The 22936-nt window shown below is 42.9% G+C and overlaps 1 protein-coding gene across 9 annotated transcripts in view; it reads left to right on the top strand.

Annotated features, from left to right (window-relative positions):
* Positions 1 to 22936, top strand: part of foxp2 (forkhead box P2) — a 102687-nt gene that overhangs the window by 40876 nt on the left and 38875 nt on the right. For all 9 annotated transcript variants that reach the window (XM_061715260.1, XM_061715259.1, XM_061715254.1 and 6 more), the window contains one exon: positions 18874 to 18963. In XM_061715260.1, coding sequence (XP_061571244.1) covers positions 18874 to 18963 — 90 coding nt within the window. The remainder of the gene's footprint in view (positions 1 to 18873; positions 18964 to 22936) is intronic.

Genomic DNA, 22936 nt, shown 5'->3' with positions numbered 1-22936 from the left:
GTAAGTTGTGTTTCTCCCCCGTCTCGTCTCTCTGCCGCTCTGTCTCACTCTCACTCTGTTTGGCTCTCCCTCTCTGCTCTGCTGTGCTCTCTGCTCAGGCAGCTCTGGGCTGTTCTACATAGTCAGGATGCACAATGAATTATTATATTGTTTTCTGTGTGTGTGTTGGTTTTTTATGTATGATGCAGAAAACAATACTGTTTATGTAATATGGTGTTGCAGTTAAATTCTCTCGCCAGTTTGTTATGTTGTTGGCATCTTTCGTTTGTAGCTGTTACCTACAGACTGCTGTTACTGTACAGGAGTTTATTTTTTTTTATTTTATTTTGAATACATTTCAGTGTGATCATTGTGTTGGCATTTCAGTTTGCATGCTAACGCTGAGGCCATGTGAGAAGGGTTGTGTGTGAGTGAGAGAGGGAGCAGGAGACAGAAAAGGGGAACGTACTGGAGCATCGTACGGTCCAGCGTGGGCAGTGTGTGCAGGGGTGTGTATGTCATGGCGGTACTGTATCCACCAGAGGGCCTCCTAACTCGGGAGGAGTTTGAGCTTTACATCCACATGCAGACCGACCAGGAGCAGGAAAACCTTTTACCAGCACTTTTGAAAAACTCATTTGCACACACTCTGTTCTTTTTTTTTTTTTTTTTACTTTTCTTCCGCTAGAAAGCACTTAACTCATTTTTTTCTGACCTTTTCTTGAGGTACTACATCATATTTAGTGATTGGATCATGTACTGATTGTACTGAAATATTGGATGCTCTACTCGCACTATATTTTCTGCTTTTCAAGCCCCCTTTTCATTGTTTTCATCTCAGTCGGAGCAAGTTGTGGGTGAAAGAGCTGCAGGGGACGGTGGAGGGGGTGGGTGGGGGGCGGCGGGAGTTGTGAAAGTCAGTTGCCAGCAGAGTAAAGGAGTCAAGTGTCTCTCGTGTCTTTTCACGGTGAATGATGGCTCTGACAGTTTGCCAAAAGAGCAGTGGGAGATGAGGTCAGAGGGCCATGCTTTGGGGTGGATGGGGGATAACGCCGCGGGTTTGTAATGATGCGTGCCGTCCTTTTGGCCTGATGAGGATTTTCATGCAAGCGCGTGTGTGTGTGTGTGTGTGTGTGTGTGTGTGTGTGTGTGTGTGTGTGTGTGTGTGTGTGTGTGTGTGTGTGTGTGTGTGTGTGTGTGTGTGTGTGTGTGTGTGTGTGTGTGTGTGTGTTTATTTTAGAGGCAGCTGAAGCCCCGTGGTCAGGCTGGTCAGGGTACTACAATAGATGACGATGTGTTTGTGTGTGTCTTCGTCTGCATGTATATATGGGGTATTCAGTGTAGCAAAATAAAGCGAGTCCTGGAGCCTCTGTCCACCCGCCCCACACTCCCGTGTCCTCCGCTCATCATCCCTACACCCTTCATCCACCCACAACACAACCCCAGTAGCCCTGCTTGTGGCTGCTGCAGAGGCGTCATATCACTGTGGCCTCAGCAAGGATTCATCTCCACTCCTTAACCCACACACACACACACACACACGTATAAACACACACACACTCTCACATCTGATTTTTGGCCGGTTCTGTCACACTCTTTTACATTGAATGTGCCCAGTAGAGAACGGCCTTCCTCACCTCTGCAGATAGAGGTAGGAAACAGAAAGTGATGTGAGCAGGATAAACTTTACTTTACTAGTCCGGGACTTTGGTCCTTTTAGCCAACTTTTAAGTGTAATTCATGTGGAAAAACCTGCTCGTACGTGTGGTTGCATTTAAACTAAAGTTTTAACGGACAAGAGACAAAGTTATTAGGGCCCGAGCACCTTCAGTGCGAAGGCCCTATTGTATCTGTAGGAATTTTTTTTCTTTTTCTTTTTCTTTTTCTTTTTCTTCTGACGAAAGGACGGCCTTTTTGCCCCCCTAAACGTGCCCAAAAAGTCACCAAATTTTGCATGCAAGTCAGGCCTGGCGAAAAATTTGATATTTAATGGTTTACATTAATGGGCGTGGCAAAATGACTCAACAGCGCCCCCCAGAAAACTTTGTGACTCAAGCCCCACAATACGGTTTGACGTACATGCACGAAAATCGCTACACACCTGTATCAGAACACAACTTAAAGAAAAGTCTCTTGGCGACATGGCCGAAACCGAACAGGAAGTCAGCCATTTTGAATTAATCGTGTCACTTTGGCGCAATTTATGCCATTCCTTCGGCAGTTAATACGGCCCGAACCGTAACGTGCACCCAGGTGTGTTATACATCAAAATGTGCGTCTACATCCTGCGACAACACGCATTACTTTTCTCTTTCAAAAGCGTTACCGTGGCGACACTAGACGCCAAAAAGCGCGCCCACCCTTCATCTGGTTGGTTCAGACCGAAAAAACTTTGCGCCTCAAGCCCCAGAATACGGTGTGACGTACATGAATGAAAATCGGTACACACCTGTATCATGTCGCAACTTAAAGAAAAGTCTCTTGGCGCCATGGCCGAAAACGAACAGGAAGTCGGCCATTTTAAACATTCTGAATTAATCGTGAAATTTTGGAGCAATATGAGCCATTCCTTCGAGAATTAATATGGCCCGAACCGTAATGTGCACCCAGGTGTGTTATACATCAAAATGTGCGTCTCCATCCTGCGACTACGCGCATTACTTTTCTCTTTCAAAAGTGTTACCGTGGCGACGCTAGACGCGAAAAAGTGCGCGTCCCCTTCATCTGATTGGTCCATATTTGATAGTTCTCCAAAAGTCACCAAATTTTACATGCAAGCCAGGCTTGGCGATAAATTTGATATTTCATGGTTTGCATTAATGGGCGTGGCCTAACGGCTCAACAGCGCCCCCTAGAATACTTTTTTCTGCCATAACTTTTGAATGGTTTGACATAAAGAGTCGTGGGTGGTGTCATGGGACTCGGTATAGAGTCCTTGACCATAATTGGTGAAAATTAGCCCCGCCCCTTCTTCTGATTGGTTGTCCCTATTTCCTGCTATAACATTTGAATGTTTTGACATAGAGAGTCGTGGGTGGTGTCATGGGACTCTGTAATGAGTCCTTGAGCTTCGTTGGCCTGAATTAGCCCCGCCCCTTCTTCTGATTGGTTGTCCCTTTTTTCTGCTATAACTTTTGAATGGTTTGACCTAGGAAGTCGTGGGTGGTGTCATTTCTGATATGCTTATGGGGGGCGGTGGCCGTGAGTGCGAGGGCCCGTTCATCGCTGCTTGCAGCTTTAATTTGAATTGTTATCGAAAAAGCGGAAAAAAAGAGGTGCATCTGGAAATGTGGAGTCAGTGAATGAAACAAAGACGGCGCTGTTAAAAAAAACATCACTAAGAAAGAGGAAAAAAGCAAAGTAAGCATAAAGTGTCTTGTTAAGCCTCTGAGATGGACGTACAGAGCCGTGGCGTCTGGTGGGGGCGGTGTATGAAAGCCTGCGCCTTGTAAGGAGGCCAGGCCGAACCTTTTCCCAACCCAGAGACAGACACATTGAAATGAGCAGTCCAGCTAACAGGTCTCGGGAGGCTTTTTTAAACAGGGGCCCTGCGCTGCTAACTTCACACACACTTCCTGTGCTGACATCACTCTGCATCTCTTCAGGGAGAAACCATAGTTCAAGGAGGAAGGATGACTATGGGTGTGTGTGTGTGTGTGTGGGTGTGTGTTTTGTGATGTGTGTAACATGACACCTCACAAGTGTGTATAAAACGTGGACATTTTGTGTCCAGATTTCTAAGATGGCACTTTTTTGTGCAGCTTAAAAGAAAAAAAAATGTCCAGTCTGGCTCCGAGACCATTTTCAAGTGAGGCTGTTGGCTTTAATTTTCCATCCATATTTGGAATGACATTGTGTGGTCCGGTGGGTATAGAAGCTCCAGCCTCTCATCACGGTGCTCGGGGAATGATTAATAATAAGCACTGATGAATTCTCCACTGTCCCTGTGGGTTCTGCCATCACCTGGCAGCTACAAAATACCACCTGCAGCTATAATTAGAAAAGCAGCATCTTAGGGTCTGGTCACCATAGATTCAGCCAAAGGCTCCCACAGTAAGTTACATGTATCTTCTTTTTTTTTCTTTTTTGTCAAATATTGATAGTTTGGATTTATTTCTTTTTTTTAAATTCGGTTAAAGTAGTATGTGTCCTCTACATCCTTACGCTGGTTATTTGGTTCGCTGTAAAAGTCACACAACTCTCCACACATCTCAATAATAGCCATTGTGACAATTAAATTTCCACCCCCTAATTTCTGTCAGAAATTCATCACCAATTTCCCAAGGTTGTCAAAATAGACTTAATTTGATTTTAGATTAGATGTTCACTGTATCTGATTGCAATTTGCCAGCTGCAGATATGTATCAGAGCCAATGATGAATGTTACACAGCCCTAATTAGTATGCAGAATGATAACTATAAAAGCTCTCCTGTTAAAAAAAGGAAAAAAAAGTGCTGAGCTCATATTACCAATCGCTTTGTCATTTACCATAGTCAGTATTGTTTTTTACAACTTTATGCTGCGATGTATGTACATGGAGGAAATTCATTGATCTTTGGATCTATACCATAATGTCCCATAACGAGCCTATTAGTTGATTACAGTGGCCTGCAGACTTAATCCTGCCAGGGTTATCAGTGGGATTGATGAGCTGATACTCAGGACTGCTGCCCCCGCTAAGTGAGCTCACCTCCATAGGAAGCATATTGATATTCAAAGAGACACGCCGGCTAATCTGTTATGGTCACGTTAGTTGTTTTAACTAAAGACCTCTGGAAAGCTGTAGGGACGACCTCATGCCACTCCGACCTGCCGCGCGCCTAAAGGACGCAGTAATGACATTCAAACACGATTAGAAGTGGTTGATTTCAGAGATTAGATATCATTGTTTTACTGGTTATTTCACATCTGGAGACTGCTCGGTTCATTTTCCAGAATGGTGTTTATTGGCACTGATGCAAAAACACAACTGGCAGCACTGTCAGAAAGTAAGATCTTCATGTTGGTAAACTGGTTAGGTTTGCATTTAAGTGTTTTCCCTCAACCGCATGATGCAGCAAAATGCTAACTATCCAACCCCCATTTGAATAACTGCAGCTTTTTGACATAAATTAAACGGAGTGCGTCAAGGTGCCATCTTAAGTTGACGCTATCCCTGTCGCTACACGAGAGGTAGGCAGTGGTCCAACTTGAGGGTGACAGCAATTAACCTGCCTTCCTCGCTGTTTAGCTGCAGGAAATACAAGGGATGAGAAATATGACAGCAAGTGATGGTAGTATTTAGGGTTTAGGGGCAAATGAAATTCTACCCAAAATGAAAGTCATTAGGGAGAAAGTTACCCCACAGACAAAGGACACGGTGACAGAGTGTGTGTGTGTGTGTGTGTGTGTGTGTGTGTGTGTGTGTGTGTGTGTGTGTGTGTGTGTGTGTGTGTGTGTGTGTGTGTGTGTGTGTGTGTGTGTGTGTGTGTGTGTGTGTGTGTGTGTGTGTGTGTGTGTGTGTGTGTGTGCGTGTGTGTGTGTGTGTTTATGCATGCGTGAGCACACTTATTTGACAAACATATGAGCTCATCTCCTTCTAGGAACAACTTTGTTGTTTAGTAAAAGCTCAGCCTCTATAAAGATACTGACACAGGTTTCACCTCCCGTCACTTTCCACAAACAAGCCTCAAGCATCTCTCTCTGTCTGCCCTTCACCTGCCTCTCTGTCTGTCTCTTTGTACCATGTTTGAGAAGCCCCACACGCATACACACACACATACACACACGCACAGCACACACAACTAAGATGCAAATCTGGGTTTTGCCCTTGAGCATAATTTAAAGGCCTAATCACCCAGACTGTCCCTTTGGATGGAGCAGGGAAGGAGGGTGGGAGGATGGTGTCTCTCATTTGCACCTTTACACAAAGAAGCTCATTAGGTTTATCTTTCAGGCCTGAGATTGCCCCACTCAACTGTGTAAATAAGACACTGGCCCTGGCCTGACGCATCAATCACCTCTCAGGACAGGAGAAAGACCTTCTGAAATATGAACGATTTCATAGAGGAGTCCTTTGTTAACCGTCATCGTCTGTGCCGAGATAAGCTTTTTCTGGCAGGAGAAGCGTTGGGGAAGGCGGCGTGTACTGTATGTCTCTCTGAAATTATTCCCCCTTTCCGGTGAAAAGGCAGCTCTTCTCTGGCAATTCTTGTGTCTGACTTATTTACAATGAAAGCCATCCTTCTTTTGATTTCAAACCTGGCTATCAGCAGACAGTCCCAACAGAATAGTACATACAGGCCCGTGACATATAGGCCTGTAGTTCCCCCCGCTGCGATGACACCAAAGATATAGGATGTGAATGACAGCATAGCCACTGTTTGCTCACCCCTCCCCAGACAAAACACAGTATTATTCTATTATCTATCTAGATACCACCCCTCCTTTCCGTCTCCTCCGCTCCTGTTTTTTTTTTTTGTTTTTTTTTTACCCCCGACTTCTTATTTTTCAGATTCTCCAAACCTGTCCATCTATGTTTAAGACACATTACATGTGGCCTCCTGGAATTTACAGTGGCGCTTTCCCAGTAACTCCATTTCGCACAGGCGTCCCCCCGAGAGCATGGCGAAATGTCAAGCTGCAAGGCTTGAGAGGACAACGAAGAGAAAGGGAGAGTGGTGAGAGAGAGAGAGAGAGAGCGATGGAGGAATTGTGAGGAGGGTATGAGGGACAGAGTGAAATCTTCTGGAAATGAACACTTTATGGGCATTTTGTCCCTAAGCAGTTGCGAGCTACAGTATGTTAAAGGTGGACCAGTCTACAGGTCAGAGGCAGCACTGGAAAAGACTTACACTAGAGAGTATCCTCATTTCTTTCATAAAGTCAGGTACAAATGTAATAGAGACCACACACACAATAGTGGCAACACTTAGTGATGCCTTATTGCAATTTTTGGATCTTTTTTAAAGATATGACCTGCTGATGACAATTTTTCCCAACTCAGACTCTTAGAAGTTTAATCAGCTGCATACGTGATCCTGCTCTAGCAGAAGCTGCAGGCTGCATGCCCTGCATGTAGCCTCTTGCCTTCGCTGGCTTCATGACACTGAGCATGTTCAGCTGGGCGACGCTGTGAGTTACTGTTCCACCAATAGTCACGTTTCCATGTAGGTTGTACACGTTTCTTTTTCTACTATTCTGTGCTCACAGGAAGGGAAGATCCACAACAGCCATTACAGTAACACTGTCATCATGATTTTGGAGATAGGGAGAAGGACTTCTCCGTAGCCTAAGCTCCTAACTTAATGCATTTATGAACATGCCTCCTACTCCCTTCAAATAAACATTTTTTTCAAGGCTGTGCACACGATGCCTGTGCTGACTGCCAATCAGATAAAACTGCTCTGATTCCATTCACCAGGCAATCAGTCAGCGCATCTCTAATTTTACTTGGACTGTAACTGTATTATAAAGAATCCAGTTGACATCCTTCAGTTTAGATTAGACTCCATGTTTGACTAGACCTTTTTTGTTGTCTTTTTTGTCTTTTTATTCTCCTCTTTCCCTTTTGTAGTGCAGTAGCCCAGTGATAAATGAACTGGTCAGGGTTAAGCACCTCTGCGTAAATAAGAGGCAGTCATTGAGCTGCACATGCAGTGGCCAGCAGACCTGCAGTCTCTCGCTTACCTTATGTAGGCCACGATCAATGGTCACTTCACAACTCATTCCCTTTTATGCCTCCCTAACTGGCCTGGGCCAGCTCCCGAGACGTAAATGGCACTGGATCTATACGTCCACTCGAACGAGCTCAGACACAGTTACACATTGCACATGCACACATGCCCTGTGTGCATTCTCCGAGACGTCTGAGCAATTGCCTCAGCTCAATACCCTCCACAATAATTTATTTGCAAACTGACTCGGTGGTGAATGGCGCATCATCTTTCACGGCCTCACAATCGAAAACAGGCATTCTGTCTTTGTTTGTTGCCACTCCCCTGTCATCGGCTTAAACAGTCATTAATATAGTGGGGTGGAGTGTTACTGTCACACCCAAGCTGAATGCATGCATGTAAATGCCTCCGCGCTCATCTAACGTGGAGTTTACAGGAGGATGAAGAAGAACACTCATGTGAGGAAATACTTTCAGATGCATACAAGGTAATGCATTGCTGCTGCTTGCTTCTTAATAAACCCCCCCCTGCACACACACACACACACCTCCCCCAGCCAAAAAAAAGGAGGCAAGTGGCTTATAGTCACTTGATAGGCCACGACACCACTATCCATTTAACAGAGCTTAAAAATCCTACATATGCATATGGTGGGGTGTCTTAAGCTGACAACCAAAAGACAGGATTTGCTAGGAGGCAGCTTTGGAGTGTTGTGAATTTAACAAGCATGTCTAGTATTACAGTTCCTCTCTGCTTTAGTCATGAATAGTAACAAATCAGACTCTGAAACGCATGCCCGATGGTTTGTTGTGTGTACCCCCTTCTTCTTCTCTAACTAATATTAAAATGACTTCAAATCTGGTTAAGAAGATGACTAGCAAGAGCAAGCAGCATCTCTAATGTCACTGGTGCTCTCACACTAATACGCCCCGAATCTCCACTAACAGATTCCAGGTATCATCACAGTTTTGATTTCTTTTTTTTTTTTCTGTTAAAACTCTGTGCTGCTCCAATTACCTTCATCCCTGACCCATTTTTGAATGTATAAATGGCTCTAGCCTCCTCTCAAGTTGTTTGTAGTTGTAGCAACGCGTCTGCAAAGGGGGGGAGATGCTCTTTACGCATTGCCTCCAAACACTGTATACATATGTAAGCGAGCCAGTCGGGCTCTCAGCGCTCTCCTCTTCCCAGCTTTTCATATAAATGCAGTAAATAAGCTCAGGCTTTGGGGAATTGAACGCTTCAAGCAGACAAACTGACTGACATGTCACTTAGCGCTGGCTTTGGCTGTCTTCACAACAGGCTTTAGAGCTGAAGCTACCGGGTTTTTATAGTGTATCACCTAAGGTCTGGACCTTAATGATGGTCTGCCATCAGTATCATTTACAACTTCATAACATCATCTGGCATGATTTGTTTTATTTCTCAACGGCAGGAAATAACTTAGTAAACACATTTGGCATATACAAAGTCTGGAAATCCTTTTTCAGTTGAGTCCTTTGGGAGTATAAACCGAACATTTGTTTTGGGCAGATACAGCGAATAAGACGTACTCCAGCCCAGGGTTAATGATGGAAGTCACAGTCAGCATCCCTTTTAGCAGAGATAGACAGGCCCGCCTCTCTCCGGCTTGTGTTCCCGCTCAAACAGCCTGCCATTCTTCATCAAGACTTAACCACTGCTTATTTACCCACAGTGGGGACTTAACTTGGACGAATTGATCAGCGATAGCAGTGGAAAGCTGCTTGTTCCACCCTGATAAAAATGACACCCATGAGCATATGCAGAACATGCTTTGTGGGCTAGACGCAGTACTTCAAGCTTGAGTAGACACTAAGCTGATATTGGTTTCACGCTTGAGTCCATAGAGCAAAATCTTCCAATGGAAACCTAGAGATTTGATTGTTTCTGCATATGCATTTATCAGAGGTTTACACGATAAATATACATTAGCCTGCTAGGCTTGGCCATGCGTGGTATTGTTTCTGTGATACTATTCTTCATGCATTCCTTTTCACCTGTTTGGACTTCATCATCCAATTCAGCGTGAACCTGATAATCCTAATTTGCACAAAACTTAAAATGGATTTGCAGGAGTTTTTGCATCGTTTGTCTTCTTCAGAAGGTCTGACACAATGAGGAAATACATTTTGTATTGGCATATGTTTCTAATCCACGTGGAGACAATCGCTCAAAAAAGTCTAATTTATTAATTTATTTATATATTTAGACATAGAAGTTAAGATCTCTGCCAAATCCAGTCCATTTTAGGCTGTACCACATTTTGTTATACTAATATCAGAGTCCTAAATTATATGTAATTTATCTTTCATGCAAATTTCACTCATAGCTTTTATCTTGTTTGATAACCAGTATAATTGTTCTGTCCTTCCATGGTGCGCTGTGAAGGGAGTGATCATGTTTTTTGGCACATTTATCAAAGCCCAGGACAGCAAAGAAAATGCAGAAAGGAGGCCCTTTTTCTCACATAGCCGGACTAAGTGTGCGACAGAGTGATACATTTTCTTGTTAGGAGAAATTACATCCACTAACTTGAGCTACTTCAGCATGAAATTGAAAAAGAAGCATTTCTTGTGAATTTCCATTCTTGATTCAATGAAAGATGTAGATTAGCCTTTTTGAAAAGGGCGGGTGCAAGAATGAAACTAAAGAAGTATGATTCTGCTCACGCTTGCTTGTTCTTAGAAGCGTGATATAGGATGCTGTTGGAAAGCCTTTGTTTATGGAAGTGAGGCGCTTTCAGGCTGGCTGCAGATTAAGAAAAAAATGTGTTTAACATCTTTCTTTTGGCTCCGTGTCTGTTTATGTGGTATACAGTCATGCATTCCACCTCAAACCTTACGTATTTTTACACCTCTTTTCATCTCTCAAACCAGCTTCTTTTTTCTGCCTTACCTCTGTCAGAGTCTGTGCTCCTTTCCTTCATTTTTTTTTGTTTTTTTTTGCATGGAAAACAGCCTCATGCATATACGCACAAACACATTTCACAAGACACAACTCAGTCAAGTTGTGGGGGAGTGATGGTTACCGCTGATTGTCAGAAGCAGGGTGTCGGAGTGGAAAGTAGATAACTATATCTTCTCCTGCTCACTTAAAGGTCAAACACACATCGCTGTAATTGGAATATTCAAAAGACAACCTCCAAGGTGCAACCCAGAAAGGGAAGGGAAAGGATAGGTGTTACATAAGAGGAGGGATTGAGAAGGGGGGATGAATGTGATCCATTGCTCCTCCACCACCAGATGTAGTGGCTGTTTATTAAGTCGATCTTTGGGGGAAAATTTGACATTCATTGAAAGATGCATCACCCTCAGTGGAGAGCAATCGTGACTGCGGTGACTGAGGGCTAACCGCATAACAAAGGAGTCACTTGTTTCAACTGGGTGATGGCTTTTAAACGTCTCTCTTGGTTTGCTCTAGTGGCATGATCTGAAACTCGTATCAGCTGTCTCCCCTCAGCTGACAAAAGAAAGAAAAGAAATAATGATTATATCCCATTCAAATGCTATCATATAAAGCATTGTGTGACAGCTTATTTGTGTTTGCTGCTTCTGTGTTGAGGCTGGGGCGCTCTCTTTCTCTATTTCTCTCGTTCTCTCATCGACCACATGAAGAGGGTGATACTCAGGCTCAACACTTAACCTGAGCTCTGCAGGATGAGACAGACAGACACTCATACTATTGACCCGCAGCAGCGGAGTCCCAAAGACAGGGTCACATACAGGAGCACTCAATCAGCACACAAGCTCGGCTTGCCTGTGTAGATGCACAATTAAACCCACCACTGTGAGGATACTGAATTACATTAGTCCCCTGTTTATTCCATTATTTTGGGAGGTAATTCTGGTGGACATGACATCAGTTGGTGTTTTCACAGAAGATTGTTTTGTATAGGCTTTGAGTTTGGATATGTTATACATTTTTACAAGTGACTGAAGAGAGGGTAAATGTATTTAAATTCAGTTTATTCACCTAACATGCAGAAGATTTGGTTTACACAAATTTCAAGCCCCATGTTTTTACATGTGTAACGTATGAACAGTACATGTATGCACAGGATAGTGTCAGTAAAGTCATTCCTTAATCAGCAGCTTCTACTGGACTTGATACACACAAGTCTCTCTTTTTCAGTGGGCTACTTGTTTTCTGGTGCCATGATGAGATTGCTAGTTGCCTCTGGCTCTTTTCTTTGTAGTGGGAGCCTAAGCCTTGTCAGCAAAGACAGACACAAACTCTGTAAAAACAAACAGAAAAAAACAACTGATCCTCTGACAAGAATGACCAGAAGATGATCTGTTTGTTCTCAGAGAAACTATTGTGAAAAGCCCATAGCTCTTACTAAATGTATATAATATGTCTCGGATATTCAAAAGTGCAGTCTTATTCCTTTGGGTTCTGTATTTGTTTTTCTTCTGCTGCCCTGACTTTGACCTTTTTACTATAAGGAATTCATCCAGCTGTGTGACCTCCATTCACCAGTAACTGAATAGTTGTGGAGTTACATCAGAAGCAAAGCTGACATAAAGTAAAGTTTTGTTTAACTTTAAGATATACACACGAAGTATATCTAAAACTTAAACAATACATTAAACCAGTTTTGCTTCTGCAAAGGGAATGCCTGACCATTTCTCTGAAATCCTTCTCTCCTTCTCTGTTTCTCTTCCACCTTGTATCTCAGTGATTTTTGCATGGTTTTATAGTTGCAAAGCTCTGAAGGTAGATAGATGGTAGATAGTAGATATAAACCTTTGCTGAACGGCTCTGTTGCCATTTTATCCAAGTAAAGAGGAGGAATGCATCGAGAAAGTAGAGGGATCGATGTCTGAAGAACAGATCTGCCATTTAGTTTGGTTGTTGACTCTTTGTCATCAAGATTGTACAAGAAATATCAGGCTGGGTACCTGGGAAAGTGGAGTATGTGGAAATAATTTTTCATTTTGGTGTTGAAATTTGGATTCTTTTCATTAGAGCTGCAAAAAATATAGCACTTACTTTATAAGAACCTTCACTGAGATGCCTGGCAGTTTTGCAGGTAGACTTTGATGATTTGGGAAGGCAGTCGAACTTGATTCAATCTAACTTTTCTTTAGTCTTTAGTTTCGTTTTTTTCTTTAAAGGAAAATAGAGTTTTGAATTCTACCTCAGTTTGGGGATTGAAATCTTAAAAAAAGAGCCTGTTCTATTGCGTTAAATGATATATATTTGCACAGAATATCCATGGTGAAGACAGCAGGAGGTGAGATGTTGGTGAAAGAGAGCCGACTGTGCTCTCTGTTATTACTGGCATGGCCTGTCAGTGTCTCAGTAGACATACATATTGGTGCATATCCACTCGTCAATTCTCAGACATAAACACACGATCCTGAACTACGATCAGCAAAACAGACCCACGTTTTGTCTTTGTTAAGGTTCAAGAAAAAAAAAGTATATGTGAGGTTACACAATGGAGCTCTTCTCTGCCTCTCCTAGCTTTTTTCTTGGGGTAGGAGCGAGCAAATTCATTTCGTCAGTCCTCCGGGGACGGTGTAGCTATGCAGCTCTGTTTACTGTGGTAGAAAGTTAATATAAATTTTCATCAGTGGGAGAAGTTTACACATACGATTCTATTTGTCCTTCATTATTAGCACCTGAGTCTGGCGCTGGGTAGGCATAATTGTCTACAGACACAGGCCAAATAGATGCAAGGGAAAGGCAAATAAGCACACCCCAAAATAATTTGATGCTTGTGTGTTACACTCCGCCACCTCAGGAATTCTTAATCTAGAGAATCAATAAACAAGAGGTTAGGATAGGTGGGAGTGAGTGAAGAGGAAAGAAAGATGAAAGGAAGAAATGAATATTGTGATATGAGTGAATGGAAAGCATGAGGGAGGGAACAGAGCGGTGAGGGAAAATAACCAGAATTTCAGTGGAAAGGTAGTACAGAACAGAGTGAGAGATCAATAAGCAAGCTTTTCTTCCAAAACACTTAGGAAATGAGAGGCCTCCACAGCAAATGAGCATGAGGAGAGTTTATTTATATTTTGGGCTGAAGGACTTTTATGTAAAGACAGATGGAGCTGAAGTAGCTGAGAATACAGAGATAGAGCTAGCAGAGTGGGACACAGAGGCCCATTGTTCTGCTGGATGTTTTTACCTCTGTCCTGAGGCCGAAGCAGATTCTCCACGGACTGTTGATTTATCGAGCCATACATTAAAATCCTCATTACTTCTGCATACTTTCCAAAATCTCCCTCTCTCTCTTTCACCACTTTGTGTCTCGTTCCGTCTCATGGAAGCACCGTCTGAGAAACCCACATGTTTCTGCAGGAACTTTTTAAGGTTTTATTGGGATTACATGTTTGTTTCACAGTTATCAAGGCCAGAAGTTGCAAATATTTTGTGAAATCGGAGAGGAGCAGCAGACTTGTTGCCCGAGTTTTATAAATATTTTTCTTTTGAAAGTATTTTTCCGTCTAACATCAGCTCTGAATACTGATTAGTGTGTATGAGGAAAGTCCAAAGAAGTCATAACTTTTCAGTTTCTGTCCAGAAAGTCAACAAGGTAGGGCTTAACACTGTATGGATCTTTGTTTGTTGTTGTCTTTTTTTTAATAGAAGTCAGATAATACTGTTTACAACAGTGTATTCTGGTCTGTTTCTCCTATCAAGATGTGCCAGTGTGTATTTATCCTCACTGTAGGCTTAGCCCCGCCCATGCCCTCTGTACTTTTTTTGACAACGAAGTGAGCTGCTGACTTACTTGAAACTTCTTATCATTGTTGCCAAGTTTGCAACAAAAAACAGCTATTATTAAATACAGCAACATGTTGGACTAACTGTGTCTAAATTCAATTGAATATTGTCATTAGAAGAGCCCTGCAAGCAAGGAAAATTGCTTTCCCTCTCATATGTAACTGCAGCCTGGCCGAGAGCTGCACATAGGGACTAACTTTATCAAGTTTTCTTTTTTTTTTTTTTGCATGTAAACAAAAATCAAAACGGAGACATTGGTCATTGTTGTGTATCAAATGATGTTTGAGTAAACACAGTGACACAGTGAGTTGGTTAATCTGTAGTCTTAACATGTTATTTCTGTCACTATATCTGAAGCTTTGTGGTTTCTGATAAAAAAAAGACAAAAAAAATGTTTCAAACTAAACAAGAAGAAGAAAAAAAATGTCCAGTTTCATTAGAAATACATTTGTATTAAACACATACTATGAGAGCAGACAAAGTAGGAGAGACATAAACAATTTTAAATGCTGGCAGAAGAGAACTGGAAAGACTTTAGAGTTCATTAGTACAGTTGTCAGTGTTGTAACCGTAAATATTTATATGTAATACCGAGCTACATACTGTGTACTGACATTCTATCTAATAATGAGACATCATTCTTTGGCCTTCTGGCCCCGTCCTGTAATTCAGCCATCTTGGCTGAGTTCAGGTGCGTTACATAAGACACAAGCTCGTTGTTTTCACAAACTCAGGCCCCTCTTTTAGAATCTGACATGGACAGGGTATCTCATCCAACCCCTCCTCTCTTCTCATTTGTCTGTCATCTGAAGCCAGGCCCTCCAAATCTGAACCCATCCATCCATCCATCCATCTGCCCTGAATCCTCTTACATAAGAAGATAGGGTGTAAATATTTTGGTTTGGAGTGTCAGCCCAATCTTCTCCGCCAGCAGGCCGGCAGCCTCGGTGCAATCAGCCATGTTTGTTTGTTCAGCTTAAACTGTTTTTGACTTTTTTTTCCTGGGCATGCGACTCCCCCCGGCTTGATAAAGAGTCACACTTTTTCCATTGTAATCCCCCTTTCCTTCTTAGACTGTTTCCAGGAAGTAAAGATAGATAAGCCTGGCGATGCAGTGTCTGTATTTACTGTGTACATGCATGTGCTTTTGCATGAAGTGTGTGTGTATGCATGTGTGTGAGCGCTGTCACAGCTGTCAGCTCGACTTGAGCTGTTCTGGCCCACAGCCTGGTGTTGAGCGGCAAGCCTTTACTCCCTACAACAAACACTCGAATGCATGCACGCAAAACATCTGTTCAGCACACCACAGAAAGAGTGTTAACATAATTCAACTCCATTTTTTACTGATCAACAACTGACAAGACAAGTTTACAGCTACTTTCTGGAAGGACGGTGAAATTCTGCTACGAAGCACCTGTTGCAGGCGGCTTATTACACGCCATTGTCATCATCCCAATATGATCCACCTCATAATAACAACAACTCCCAATGTGCCTTGAGCAAGGAAGTGATCTCCACTGTCCAAACAGAATGTCACAGCCTCTCACATATATCCAATTCCAATGTCATGGCGGAGTATCGCGCAGTCTCCATGTGGATTTGAAAGAATGACATCCTTAGTGGATGCCATATTTCTTCCTCGTCCTCCCCACAACGAGTAACATCAATCTCAATAAGCAATCTGGAGATTTGCAATGGTTTGGACCAGTGCTGAAGGGGCCCGCTAATGTATTTCATGCTTGTTGGAGATCTTTGCATGCTCTTTACAAAGGTGTATTGTGATAGCTGTTGCTTATTAACGTGCTCCGTATGGAACTAACAGTTCAGCATGGAGGTGGGAGAGTACAGAGGAGGGGAGATGGGGAGGAGTGCTGTTTTTCATTCTGCCCCTTCTCTCCTCCACTTTCTGTCAACCTCTTCTCACTCTCCCGGGCGCCCCCCCTCCAGTGATCTCTGCATGGCTATTAATGTAGGAGAGGAATGCCTGTGTAAACATTCTTGTTTCTCAGTCCGTTTCACATAATAGTTGCCGGTATCGCCTTTCTCCTGACCTCACTATCTGAAACCAATTACACCAGATCCATTTGGGCTGAATCTTATTTTCATAAGGATCCCTGTGTCGCAGTCTTGGTCGCTCTGTGTTATTTTCCCTCCCCTTATTTTTTTCCTCTTTTCCAGCCTCAGTGATGGATATCAACATCAAATATGCCTCTGAGTGCCTTGTTATTTATATAGCAGGCCTGGCTCTTTTTCTCTTTCACTCCGTCTGGCTTGCTCTCTCGTTCTGAAGAATGTGTCACATTGTGCTGTTTATACAATGTGTGCATTAATAGACTTGGGGATGTCATTTTTTCGTGCATAGCAACCCAGGTTAAACAGGCGGCGCGTCTGCACTCTTCCATGTTTTTGTCCGCTCCGGCAGCCCTTCAGCAAACTTTTGATGACTTTCCTTGGCATTTCCTGCTTTCGGATGGGCTTTAGCTTTACCATCTATGCAAAGTGAGAAGTGGGTGGCACAAATTGGTGCTTTCTACTGTAATGGCTGAATACTAAAAGCCCGGTGAAAGTGAGCTGGCAGAACTTTCATTCCCCCATTACCTTCCACACTATCACAGACTCTGAAAAATGGCTAACCCCACTTGCACAGAAGAGGTGACGGATAGATTGAGCCATGACAAACCTCTAAAGATGGGTTTTTCCCAGTGTTGATAAAAGACTGTGGCGTGTTTGAGGAAGTCTGAGCAGACTTGTTTTCTAATAAGTCTGGTGAAGTTGATCGCTCTGTGTCACCTCCCTGAGTATTTTCTAGACACAGATATTGGATGTGCGGTAAAAACATGTCTTTTTTTTTTTTTTTTTTGCACTCTTGACCGTGTGTAATATATCTCGACTTTGGGTATAACACAGCAAGTCATTATTGATTCACACATGGATAAAGATTTCCCCCTGACAGCTACCTCGAGCTGCACTCATCAAGCAGCCTCCCCACTAACTACTGTGTGCAGGACTCAATAAGCCTTATAATTACTTTGATTCACCAATCATGGTGAGATTAATTGGGCGCTGTGTTTTCATTAGCGACGTGATTGGCTTCATTCAAGGAATTTGTGTTGTCTTTTATGTTCAGTTAAAGGAAGCAAACACGTTTGATTTTTTCCCAGCCACGTTGTTACCCAATAACAAAACTTTATGGGCTTCAGCGTGGCTGCCCGCTGCAGGTGTCGGTGTGTGTTTCAGTGTGCGTTTGGAAGGAAGGCAGAGGCTCGGCTTACAGATGTTGCTGTACTCACACACACAATGGCAACCGGGCTCCTCTTACTGAGGAGACAGATCAATGCAGTTAGGACCCAGTGCCAGTGTAATGTGTTTGTTTACTTTGGATCAGAAGTCCTGGCTCCTTCTGAGCAGCCAGACTGCCCCCCCCTCCCTCTAGTTCTGTCTTTACATAATTGATCGTGGGGTTGGGGGGGGTGGCTGTGTTCCCTGAGGGGGTTAAGACATGGCAACTTTTTCTCTTCTCCTTCTCTCTCAACTGCTTTTTCTCTGTCTCTCGTATTTTCCTCTTGTTTGCTCAGGATCTCAATGTACTAGTTCAAACATTGTTCCCACCAGCTGGTAGAGCTGCGCCATATGCACGCCCCATCAAGGCAGCCGTTGTCATGGATACTGGCAAGCACCGTAACAAAATGAGTACCACTGATTTCCCTGAGAAGGTGTCACTCCCCGCTGGAGTTTGTGTCCTCCTCCCCATCCACTTCTATTTTTATTTATTTATTTTTCATCTCCTGCCACAAAATCAGACCGAAGTGCAGCCAGAAGCTAAAACTTTTCCCCTGGAAATGATGCCCCACCCTGTCATCTTTGAATGTCGCGTTCTCGCAATCACGTCAAAGTGTGTTGATGACAAATTTTACAGGTTACCAGTACAATTTTTTTTAAATTTAACTTAGCATGTGTAAACAGCTGCGAACTCGTTTCATCAGGCATGAAGAGGTGTCTCTTACCCTGCCAGTCTCTTCATCTCTGTATCCATCGCCCGTCCTCTGAACATAAGCACCCTTAATGCATGGTGTAAAACCTGGGCTGCTGGTTAATTCATTCTAAATGTAATCTGATGTTGATTTTGTCAACTTTAATTACAGCTCGCAGGGACACTTCACATGGTGCTGCATGTACTTCAAATTGATATTATGAATATGCAAATCTGGTGGTAATTTGCACAGAGAAGTGGATATTTCAGTTGAGCACACACTAGACAGGTCAAATCTACTCTTCTTTTTTTCTCCTCGCCTCCCCCTCCATCCTCTTTTTCTCGCTCCAGACAAATGGTATTTATCCTCGATGCCAGCTTCATGAATTGTTACTGAAACACGTGCATCAGATTGATCCAGGTGATATTATTTCGCTGTCAACTTCAGGGAAATCTAATAGTTCATTTTTACTTTCTCCCCTCTCTTTTGTGTCGTGCTTTCTTCTTCCCAGGCACTACAAGCAGCGAGACAATTACTCTTGCAGCAGTCAGGCAGTGGCCTGAAATCTCCAAAGAGCCAGGACAAGCAGCGTCCACTGCAGGTAAAGCAGCTGCCCCCTCTAATCTCTTAAGTCCATCCATAATACATGCTCCTCCGTAAAGAAGATTTCCTCTGTTCCACAAAGTGTGTTTGATTTGCCAACGCAATCCTCGGACCTGTCACTGGAATCTTAAAGCCGGGCGAGCCGGTCCCCAAGGAAGCTAAGCGTCACATAGACACAAGAAAAACACAAAGAGCAAACTTTCATCCACAAGTACACTTACAGGAATGCATCTCACGGTCAAGTCGGATGCATTTTGACCATCATTACAAGTATTTCTAAAGGTTATACTAGATCCAGAAAAACCAGAGGTTAGTTAATATTTGAGAGACTCGTCACCCTGACAAGTGGGTTACACAGACGGCTAATTTTAACCGCCTGTCTTTTCCACCGTTCAGCACTAATGTTCTTTATTGATTTGTAGAGCTGTCTACAAATGTCTGTTGTTGGTGATTTGATAAAGGTCACGCACAGTTTTATGCTCAAATATACACAGACTGCTCATTCTGCTCGTTTACGCTTAGTTGGATTCATTTTTTTTTAAAAAGGCTCCTTGACATCTGCTCTGTTTTTTTTATTAAGTTTTTTTTTTATTCAATTTATTTTTAGCTGTTTTAAATTGAAGTGTGGGAGTTTGTGCCCTCCACTCAACTAATAAGTACTATCAAGGAGCTGTGGTTTACCTCATTAGGAGCTCTGTGCATTTCATTAATGACAGGGAAATTGGCGTTAACCTCACCCGTTGATATTTTCACAGAGTCTAACAATGGCGACACCTTCAACTGGAGTCACACCCCTGTGTATCTAATTACGTACCGGTGAAAAGATGAGGTCGCCAAAGACTCTGTCATGCTTTTCCTTTAAATAATTCAGCTCAGACTCCTCAAGAGTGTTAATATTAACAGTATATTCACCCACAATGACATCTAAATTGTACGTACTTTAAAAGGGCTTTTGTTCTTTTGAGTTTGTACTTTTTATTTGTCAAGCAGTGATGAAAGAGTTGTTAATTAGCCATAAGCTGTCTCCATATCTTATTGCTGAGGTCCTCTGTTTGAGAAACTGCACACAGAAGTGAGTGGATTCAAACAAATGGCTTCCTGATTTACAAACGCCTGCAGAGTCACTCAGTACAGTACATGTTCCTGAGGAACAATGCAGGATCAGAGCTGTGTGGGTGCAAGCTAGCTGTCAGCCCATGTCCAGGTCCCTGCCTCTAATAACACCCGCAGATGGTAAATATTGAATATTTACATTTGCTTACTCCATCCTTGCCAGGTTGACGATATGAATCAATATGAATCAGAGCGGCCTGCCGATGGGCCTGGTCCTCAGCTCCCAGCTAATCCATTTGTTGATCCAGCTTTTATTAACATCCTCACCTCTTGTTCCAAAAAGTCTCCATGCAGCGACATGCAGAAGGAGGTGCAACTCTGACTCTTCTGGTGCACAGTTGCACCAACCGAACTCACGAATCTGGTTCACCCCCACTTCAATTGGCATTTCAAAGTTAATATTCCACTGTGCAAGTACCATTTTTTTTTAAAAGTGGAAACTTTTACTTGATTTAAACAACTTTTTTTTCAGTACCATTTCCTTTTCTTTTTGTTCCGGTCTTGAGGGAGTTTACCCAATAAAGCTGTGTTATTTACCTGGATTATGAGGCCACAATGGGCGCTACAGTGCAATATTTTATTAGCTTTCACAGCTAGATAAGAGTCACTGGCAATCAGGCTACATGTTTTACACCCGAGGAATCTCGGGGATTGATCCCCATGTATGATTAGTGCAGCAGAAAGTGGGAAAAGGATTAACATTACCATGACATCCTGCTTATGGCAGAGATGCTGATAAATCCTCTGCCAGTCTTCTCGCCTCTTGTTCTCCGTCTTTGGTATTTAGGAGCGAGAAATGATCCATAGATCACGGCGTGTAAATTATTTAGTACACAAGCATCTAAGTGCCTCAGCTTGTGGTTTTAATTACCCGTATTAGCGGCTAAAGGCTCTCGCCTGACTAATTCTATCCACTCGCTCATCACTGTTTCTCAGGAGTTGACGATGCGCAGGCAGCTCTGGCATTCACATGCACGTACAAGTAAAATGCGAAAAACAACAGTCCCACGAGCACACACACACACACACACACACACACACACACACACACACACACACACACACAAGCTGCTTCTCCATATTTGCGTAATGTGACAGGTCTATTATTACACTGTAAGCCCACGGGAGCACTCAATAAACACCTATTTCTTCCTGTAAATCCCCCTGTCTCCGCCATGCTGCTTACATGGCTCTCCCAAGGCACACAACACCCTCTTCCTCTCTGCTCTTTCTTTTTTTTTCCTGCTCTCCTCTCTCCACTCGTGCTCTTGTTCTCTATGGCAATATCCCCCCTCTGAAAGGCATTTATACACTGACATTTGGAATACAAATAAAGAAACGCGGACAAGGAGAGGCGGAGAGGATTACGAAGGCCTGTGAATCTGACAGTTGTTTCGCTCGGACTCGCGCGTACATAATGCATCTTCACACAGCGTGCACTCATGCACAAACATTTGCAGGGTGACTGCTGAAGTTTTGCATTGCAGGAGGAGAGTTTGTGCAAGTCCCTGTTCATCCTAAGGAAACCAGCAGAGTCGGGCTTAAAAGCTCTATTTTCTGGTGGCTAGGTCTATTTGAAGGGGTCATATTATCAAACAAATACTTTTTCTGGGCTTAAAAGTCAATAATCGAGTAGTGAAGTGACTTCCAAATCAAAAACTCCAAGACAGACAACCTTGTCGCTTAGTTTTAGGCATTTTGAGACTGAAAATACGTAGTTCACCTAGTTGTTTAGATTTAAAGATGAATGTGACATCACGGTCATAGCTTTGAGTAAAATAATTCAATTTACTTATCATCTCCACCAGAATCACTTGAATTTAAAAAAATGCAGTAACGTGGTGGAGTCAAGCATCTGCTGCTGTGAATAGAGCATTCTTCAACAGAAAGCCGTTTATTGCATCGCTTTAGTATTTTCAGCAAAGCCAGTCGCAAATCATTTAGACCCCAGGAAATTTTGTCACCTTGTCTTTTGTTTTTCTAAAAAGAAAAAAAATTAATGCATATGTCCCCTTTAAAAGACGCAGACATACCCAACTACCTTTGCACATCTCTCTAAGTCCCATCACTCCAGGGGCTCCCGTTGTATCACAACCAGCACCTCTCTGTGTCACATAAAACAGCCAAAATGACCCCTCTGAATAACCCACCTCTGCTCTTTAAGTGTGTTACAAGACGGGTGCTTGACAGCGCAAATGTGCCCCCTAACCTCCCCTTTTAGTGGTTAAACTCCAGTTGTATATAGTGCAACTTTAGTCCGCCCCAAGCAAGTGTTGCAACAGCTGCTGTGCCCCTTTTTTCAAGCAATCAAGCTAAAACTTCTTTTTTTTTTTTTTACAATACTAACTACTTCAGTTCCATTTGCACAATGCTACAAGGCTCCGCTCTGAATATGAATGAAAAATAATTAAGGATTTATGGTTGGTTTATGTCGGTTTAGGTATGTTTTCAGAAATTTTGCAGCTTTCTGCTCAGGTCGGTCAGAGTGACTGTGGGCACTGGGCCATCTGAGGAAGTGTCTCAGTTTTAAAGGTCAGCTCTGCACATTTCACCAGTGAGCCAATATCATCTCGGTGCCAGCACTCACCTGCTTGTTGGCTCTCATCCGGAACACACATTCAGACGCAAAGATATGCAGCCAAAAGGGCTTTGACGCTAGGTTTGAGTATAGGTTAGCTGACTCCGCTATGCATGGCTAAAGGATGCTGGTTCACATTTACATTTATGAATATATCTTTCTGCTGCATCCCCTCTGGTTGGATCTGAAAATAGAGAAAAATTATCACAGCGAAGGGAAAAAAAAAGATGGGGGGAAAATATTATGTTATTCATGAAGAAAACTTCTGTGTACTCTGAGA

This window comes from Cololabis saira, chromosome 23, assembly GCF_033807715.1.
Source record: "Cololabis saira isolate AMF1-May2022 chromosome 23, fColSai1.1, whole genome shotgun sequence".
Lineage (NCBI taxonomy): Eukaryota > Metazoa > Chordata > Actinopteri > Beloniformes > Belonidae > Cololabis > Cololabis saira.
This window is presented reverse-complemented; position numbering and strand designations above follow the sequence as displayed.